The sequence below is a fragment of the Rutidosis leptorrhynchoides genome, chromosome 5, assembly GCF_046630445.1.
Source record: "Rutidosis leptorrhynchoides isolate AG116_Rl617_1_P2 chromosome 5, CSIRO_AGI_Rlap_v1, whole genome shotgun sequence".
Taxonomy (NCBI): Eukaryota; Viridiplantae; Streptophyta; class Magnoliopsida; order Asterales; family Asteraceae; genus Rutidosis; species Rutidosis leptorrhynchoides.
This window is the reverse complement of record NC_092337.1, coordinates 411,625,342-411,634,389: the sequence shown is the minus strand read 5'-3', so window position 1 is coordinate 411,634,389 and position 9,048 is coordinate 411,625,342. Positions and strand designations below refer to the sequence as shown.

The 9,048-nt window shown below is 29.9% G+C and overlaps 1 protein-coding gene across 1 annotated transcript; it reads right to left on the bottom strand.

Moving 5' to 3' along the window:
• Window positions 1-7,665: 7,665 nt before the first annotated feature.
• Window positions 7,666-8,790, bottom strand: LOC139849933 (probable DNA-directed RNA polymerase). Its single transcript, XM_071839544.1, has one exon. The coding sequence runs from the start codon at window positions 8,788-8,790 to the stop codon at window positions 7,666-7,668; it is 1,125 nt and encodes a 374-aa protein (XP_071695645.1).
• Window positions 8,791-9,048: the final 258 nt, after the last annotated feature.

Below are 9,048 nucleotides of genomic sequence, written 5' to 3'. Positions count from 1 at the left end.
AGGGTCTGGAAGAAACGTTACTAATTTCAAATAAACCAACATATTATAATACGAGAACAATACTAAATGAGAAAATTTAACTTTATTGAGTACGCAGCGGAAAATGAAATGTCGTTACAATAATGGAAATAACGATAAAGTAATTGTTCATATGCAGAAGTAATAAATGCGATATCTCTTGATCCTAAGTCCAAGTAGCATCACATAAGTAGTAGATAAGAAAGCTTGAATCAAACAGCACCTGAGACAAAACATGCTAAAGTGTCAACCAAAAAGGTTGAGTGAAGTTCATAGGTTTAACAAAAGTAGTTATCGTTGTTTTTAGACCACAAGATTTAGTTGTAAAGTTGATCTCCCGCAGGATCAAAAAGTAGATCTCGCAGATCCAAAAGTAGTACTGATTCGTGATATTTTAGACTAAACGTTTGTTTTGTTGCCCCGATGATAAGTTGGCAGTACCTTATCACCATGTTTAAATCATTATTAAGTAATACAAAGACATCACGGTCAAATGTATCGGGGACGTTACTCCCGATAGGCCTACCCCCAATAATTAAGAATGCCTTATCCTGAAAGCAATTAAAAAAATATCACTGTGGGGTCTTAGTAGCATAAGCTAGTCATAGTACAGTTTAGGTTCGTACTTGTGTCTAAGTTGTTTAAAGTATAAAAGCAACATGTGTCTCACCCCAGTAAGTATAAAAAGTGCTATAGCAATAAGAGTGGGGCTATGAAAGTCACCTTAGTAAGTAGAGAGAGAGTTATTCCTCGGAATAAAGAGTTGAACGAGTGAGCAGGAAAGTCAACCTATTGACATTTAAGAGTAGTTAAGTGTTTTGCCCATGTTTAAGTTTAAGTATGTGTTTAAGTATAGTTTGTTTTATTAAGTTTCTATTCCTAGTAAGTTAGTATTTTTATAAAGTTTCCATTTTTAGAAAGTTTCTTATTTTACTAAGTTTCTATGACTCGAGAGTTTCTACTTTTATGAGTGTTTTTCATTTTAGGATACTTGCCGTATTAGATAAGCTTCCAATCACCCATTTCCCTTCGAATGGCTAATTTAGATCTAGGGGCTTGAGCCATAGGACCCTTTAAATCGGAAATCCAAACCCTCTGCCTAGAATCTCGTAGAAACCATTCGTCAAGAAAGCTCGAAGATCTATACATCTCTAATACATATCTCAAAATGTTTTTGTGCTACAATATAAGTAGTAGGTTATAGGTGCTAGTAATAGTAATAGTGTATACATGTTAAGTACTAGTATAAGTAGTATTAGGGTTTAAGGTTTTAATATGTATATGTATATATAATTCGTATATATACATAAAAATATATTTTTTACATGTATATATGTATATATAAATCTAGGAGTGTTTATGTATATACTTATGAATAACAAGTTTATAATATGAATATGAATTAACAAAGATTAAAGTTTATGTAAATAGTTTAGGGTTTATGTTATACCTTTGAAGATTCAAGATAATTAACAAAGAAAAGATGAACACGGTGAAGATGGAAGATCAAAGCCTTAAAAATCTTGAAGAACTCCTTGAAGATTCTTGAAGAACACGAAGAACAAGCTTGAAGATCCGAATACCACAAGAGAGGGAGAGGGAGAGATTGTTTTTGAGAGAGGATTTTGGTGTGATTTGTGAATGAGAAACTAGGAGTCTAGGAGTGTTTATATAGTGCAAGTATTAGAGTGTTAGTCAACATAAGGATGTTCTAATTAATGATTTTATTTTGTTTTATAATTTTTAGTCAACAAAAGGTGGTACTAGTTTATAATTAGTCAACATAAGGATGTACTAGTTTATACTTTATTTTTAGTCAACATAAGGATGTAATTGTTTAAGATTCTTTAGTCTCATTATTATTACTATTATTATTATTATTATGTTTATTATTATTTTTACATTTACTACATGATAAATATTATTTTCTTTTTACTAATTCATGACTTGTATTTATTTTTATTTAGTTCCCAATTGTTTTATTATTTATATAAATGTCACTTTTTATTTATTACTTATAGATTAATAGTTATAAATAATATTATTGAAATGCATAAATTTTAATTAGCAGTGAGTGTCGAATAAAAGTTTATTATTTGGTCAACGTTAAATTGATTGTGTATATAACAACCCTTAAATAATTAATACGTATAGTCAGACAGTAAACCCTAGGGTCATTTCAGTAATTTCAGAAGTCAAAAAGTGAGGGTTGTTATAAAGAATATCATCTGGAAAGGTTTAGAATAAGAAGTAAGGTGTTCGCTAACGATTTCAGCAGACACTGAATCATTTGGATCCTTTGAAGGTAGATTTCGTACTTGTAATTTGTCCGCAGTCTCCTTCATGGTCTGCTCAATCCGTTGTCCAGTTCCAAACCTTCTCTTTTTCTCAGCTTTACCACCATACCATTCTTTATCATCAAACTTTTGACCGTTTAAGTCGTTTACAGTTTTTGCCGTTTCATCAGCTTTTCAAGAACTAGTTCGCAGTTCAGGGTGTTTTTTTTTTTCAGAAACTTCACATTCGAAGTATGTAATTCTTAGGGATAGACGTATATATATATAATTACTGAAATAAAACGCTGCGAGATTTCAAAATACCGATTGTTGATTCCGCCAAAGAGATGACGAGCTGTTGGTACATCTGCTGATGATGTCGTGGAATATAAAAGAATTCTCCGGTATCAAAAGGGTAATCGTATATATCAGGATTATATTAAGGCTACTTCAAATGAAAAGTCGAAGTTGACTTGCTGGAGCTGTGACAAAATTGGCTACTTTGAAAAGGGATCGCAAAGTTATTTTTTTGCTAATAAATGCCAAAGGATCTGGCGCGGCTACATGTTAAACTTTTACTCAGTTGCCGAGAGTTTCTCAGGTGCATAACTATATGCATAAATCTTTCCTTCCGTAGATGAAGCGCAGTTGGTTCATCCTCTTGATTGAGGTATTTTCAAGAATCGTGAAAGATTTGAACGCAGATTATAATCGTCAAGATACAAATGGGGTTTAAGATGAAATCAAGTGGCAAACTTGAAGAATTGTTTAGTTTCATATGTTATAATCAATATTTTAATTCATTTTTAATTTTCCAATCTTGATAGTCCACAGTCGATAGTCCACAGTTGACAGTCCAATAATTCATATATAGTTTAATTTATAATATTCGAATTAATTAATATGTATCGTGACCCGTGTACATGTCTCAGACTTGATCACAACTCAAAGTATATATATGATTGTAGAATCAACCCCAACCCTGTATAGCTAACTCCTGCATTACTGCATATAGAGTGTCTATGGTTATTCCAAATAATATATATAGATGCGTCGATATGATATGTCAAAACCTTGTATATGCGTCCCGATATTTAAATGCGTAAAATAAATAACAGAAATTAAATGACGATAAATAAAATTGCGATAATTAAAATTGCGATAAATAAATTGCGATAAATAAATTGCGATAAATAAATTGCGTTAAGTAAATGTAATACGGAATTAACAGTTAACTAGGAATAGTTAGCGTGGATTCTTAACAATATTTCAATTAGTTAATTCATTTGTTTCTAACAAATTTTATTTTGTCCAATGTTTTCTTCATTATGCCACTTGTTGGATTCTGATAGGTCAAAATCCAAATATGAAATTGAATGAAAATGGTTATTCTGCGGTGAACGGATACGTATATCTGTGGGTGTAAGTATGATAGTAAATGACTGTTGAATCAGATTCGAAGAATGTACATTGTAACTTATTAATGTGAAATCTAAGTATTCCTCGGGCATTACCTACCCGTTAAAATATTTTCACAATTAACACTTTTTACGAAAGAATTTTTAATTACAATCTTTATGAAAACATATATATATATATATGTTTTCTTCAGATGTAATCACGGATTCATTGAGTTAATATGATATTAAACTCATTTGGTTTACCGTTAGAACTAGAATACATAATCTCTAAAACATTTAGAGATTATTTAATCGCCATGAAGAAGAAGATAATTGATGTAGAACGATACGTAGAACGAAGATCATACTCGAAGTACAGATGGTGATATTGAGGCATGGATTGTTAATGGTACTGATGCTTTTTTTGATGGTACTACTGGTACCGGTGATGTTGCTGAAGCTGGTACGTTTTGCACCATATTTTCCAAGGCTACAACTCGGGCTCGAAGCTCGTTGAATTATTACTCCAGAATGATTGTCGGTAGGAACGAGCTAATGAATAAAGTCTTAGAATTTTTGATATCATAATATCATTGCGTGGTATCCTGGAAATGAGTGTGAAAATGTTGTTTCGGACAGGTTCGCCGGTAAGCGCTTCAGGTTCATTGTCAAGAGGTGAATTCGATTGGTGGAAGGAATCGCCTTCTTCGCGTCTCCATTGATTAAGTCGACTACGAACCCATCAGATGAATTGGGGATGGCTGATTGGTTGATTCATTCTGGTGATGCTGCTTTTGGAGCTTAGGTGAACATCCATGTCGGAATATCTGTCGGAATAACTATTGGAATAGCTATCGAAATCTGAGGGACTCGAACTGGTTGAGGGATTCATCTTGTATGAGCAGATGAAGGATTTTCGATAAGGAACAGAATAGGATGTAGATTAGTACCCTGCAATACATAATTTACATATGCATATATAATACTAAAATCCCATAAGTTACGAAGGAATCTTCAGAAGCTGCCAGACAAAAGTAACAATAACAGATATGCTAAGATATGAATTTATCTATACACTATTGATGTAATCAATGCAGTAAAATGTGTCTAGACTAAGAATGATAAGCAAGTGATTCCCTAAGAACGATAAGCAGGTAATTTTCTAAGGATGATAAGCAGATGATTTTCGACTAGAAATGATAAGCAAAACTTTTGACATGCAGACACGGTCGAAGTCCAGACCCACTAATGCATCTAAACAACTATCAGTTAGACACACTAATGCAAGACCTGGTTTGCTAAGACCACTGCTCTGATGCCACCTGAAATGACCCGTCCTAATCCACCTGGACGTAGTCATCAACATTTGGAGGAATGTTTTGCTTGTGTCTATCTCGTCAAACATTTATAAAAGCATTTCATGTATTCGTAGTTCAAAATATATTTCAAAAGCATTTAATAAAGCAATTGTAAAAACAGCGCATGTATTCTCAGTCCCAAAAATATATATTGCAAAAGCATTTAAAAAGGGAACAAATGAAACTCACCATACTGTATTTTGTAGTAAAAATATATATGACAATACTGAACAAAGCAGGGTTTGGCCTCGAATTCACGAACCTATATCATTTGTATATTTATTAATATACATAATTGTAATCGATTGAATATATATATATATATATTATTATTGGTGATGTAAACTATATATATATATATATATATATATATATATATATATATATATATATATATATATATATATATATATATATATATATATATATATAGTGTATTAATAAGTCTCATTGTATATATTTTCCTTTTTATATATATATTTTGATATAGATAAGTTATGTGTATTAATATGTATTTATATAAAATCTTTATTTTTACGCTAATAATTTTAATTCATTAAAACTCTTATTTTTCATAATCGTATCTATTTTAATAATAATGATCTAGATAATAATAATAATAATAATATCTGTGTTAGTAATAATAATAATAATTATTACAATTTGGTACTAATATCATTATTAGTGATAATAATAATAGTTTGCGTTATTTTGATAACAGTTATAGAAATAATAATTATATTCATAAAATGATAATAATACTAAATGATAAATTAATATCAATAACACATTAATATTACTTTTAATGATTTTAGTAATTGTTATAATATTTACAATTATGATAATAACGATAATTATTATAATTCTTATAATAATATTAACAACAATAATAATAATCATGGTAATAACAATAATAATCATATTAATAATAATAGTTGTTAACTAAGGTTAATTATTATAATACTTGTATTAATAACAATAATTAATAATAATAATAACAATAAAAACAAAATTTAAGATTAACAATAATAACAATAATTTTTAGAAAAATAGAACTACCTTATAAAGGGTTTATAAAAAATAGTTGTCACCAGCAAGAATTGAACCCGAGACCTCCTGAATACCCGTATCACTCTGAACCATCGGGCTAATGCCCAGTTTCTATTTTTAAATCAGTTTTGTTTACTTATAACCCGTATAGATGCATCCTCGTCTTCTTCTTCTAAACATCAATCTAACAGGGAACCAATTATCCTAACAACGAATCTTTTTAATCGATTTTAACTTTTATTTGACACTAAGACATTCCATGCTAATGTTTGGATAATCAGTAATCGAGAAAAATAAAAACTGAATCGTGCTACTGCTACTGCAGTACCGTAACTAAAAAGGAAAAAAAAATATTGTTCTTCGATTTTAAGATGTTTTTGGCTTTCGATTTCTTCATGAAAAATATTTTAAATCATCCCTATAAACTTTATGGATCCTCAATTTTATCAGAAACCCCAAAACAATTACGAATTTCTATGAAGAACAATTGTTGACTTCTTTTGATGCAAAACTTTGACTCAGAAATTTAGATTCGTTATTAGGATTTGGAGTTTGAGATTTTGCAGTAAGTTTAAGTGAGCGATTCCTAACAACACTGCACTTTTACATTTTGAAATAAAAATCGAATTTGAGGTGTTGATAAAAAGTTGTCACGAACAGGGGTGTTTGGTTATTTCTAATAAATTTCTATCTACTTTAATCGAATTATAGATGTTACTATAATTACAATCTAACATGAAGATGGAAAAATTGAATGGTCTATGTCTAATGAGTTAATCGTTCGTTTTATAATGTAAATGATCAATCCTGTATCAATCAGGAAATTAAGAACAGAAATAATAATAAAAAAAATAAAAGTTGGAACTGATTTAAAACAGAATTTGGCACCTTGTAAATGATCGATTGTCTTACAGTATAGATATATTCGATTCCTTTTACCTTTAGCAGACATGGAGACAAATTGATAACAAAGTGAAACAGAATTACGTTTTTATCTATTTATTTATTTATATACCGTATTTATGTACATATTTATTTATATATCAGTATATATATATACTGTATCAGTATTTAATAATATATATATATCTGATGTATATCATTATTTTTATATATGTATATTTTTATTTATTAATAATAAATATAATCTAATAATAATAATAATTCTTTTAACATTATTAATAAACATCCTAATAATAATAAGAATAATAATAATAATAGTCTTATTGATAATAATATCAAAATAATAATTAAGATCATGATTTTATTACTAATTGTAATATTAATGTTATTAGAAATGATATCTTATAATTATATCAATGATTTTTAATGTTACTAGTAATTATAAAAGTAATAATATTAATAGGAATAATAGTATTAAATACAATAACACAAACATTTATATATAACAAACTCTATATCTATATGTTATATATCTAACATAATATTATCAATAATACTAATATTGATTTTAATTATTGAAAATATTATAACAATTATATTTTGATTTTTAAATTTTATTTTATATAATAAGATTATATGTTACTAATCTTCATCTTCATTTCAATAATGCACACTGTAATAAGGAATCCCAGATTTAGCAGTCATCTGATCACAGAAATTGAGCCATTTCAATCTATGATTCATACTGGCTTCCTCAGGGCTTGAATACTCTCCGCACACTAATAACGTATATTGATAGTAAGAGTCCACTATAGTTTGGATCCTGTCATCCCAAACTTTTTTCTTCACTTTAGTCTTGTTCATATTGGAAGGTAGATTCAGATCCAAGATACGCTTAAGAGTATCACTTGGTATTACATCACACAAATCCATAGGGAACTCATCCTTCGTAGGAAGGTGTTGAACCAGATTACAATAAAGAAATTGGTTTATGATTTCCAGAGGTGAACCCACACTTTTCATAGCAGAGCTGTAAATCAGAGGAAGTTGGCTGCTATAAGCAGGGGTAGTTATAAAGTTATCGTGAATAGTATAGATAGGGGCTTTTAACATCTGAAGGTTTTCGACCACAGTCATAGCTATATGAGCATCCTTTTGATGGATAAAGTTGACGAAGGTAGCCACCTCTGTCTTCCTCTTGTCTCTCTTATCAGAAGGTACTCTAAGAGTTACTTGACGTCTCTTCTTACTAATTTGATCATATATCGATATGTTAATTGGAACCATTTTCATATAGTCTTGTATTGTTATAAAGTTATCAACTTCATACAGTACTGCACGGTCACTAGAAGATATGAGCCAACCTATATAACTGATCAAACGAATAAGACAGTCCTTGTTTTGGAATTTCTCTCTCCAGAAATCAAAGCACAGTTGAGCAACAGAAAAGCACTCTTTATGACTAAGGAATTGAGAGAGAATACTCTTCTTTATATCTTGGGTAGTGCTAATAACCGTCTTACCATAGATTATTGGCATGAAGATGCTTTTCACTATCTTTCGATCTAAAAGCTTGTTAATTGTCGAGGATAATTCGTGGTCCTCAACCAGTGATAATTCGTCGTTCTCATCCAATGTGAATTTCTTCTTATCAGCCGTTTGGGCAGAAATATAAGATTTAAGTGCTTCTAGGATATCCAGATAAATATCTTTGATTTCCCCATCATTGGATGGAAAGAGATTAGTAGACTTAGCTATATTTTCATCCAGTAATAAGTAAGACATTATTTGATACGCACTGGCAGATGCGTCTTGGGTAATTGGAATGCAACTTATAGAACTCCATTGATCATGTCTGATAGATAGATAACCAGATAAAAACTAAAAAGGATGTTTAGCAAGAGTTGATAACTGTACATAAACACTTGCTTTTTCCTCATCCATTGAAGTAGGTTTCATCTTAGAGGGGAAAACATTGTACTTTTCGAGTTCGGTTTCTATTGAAGAAGATAAATAGGATACGGCATTTACAGACTTGAGGGT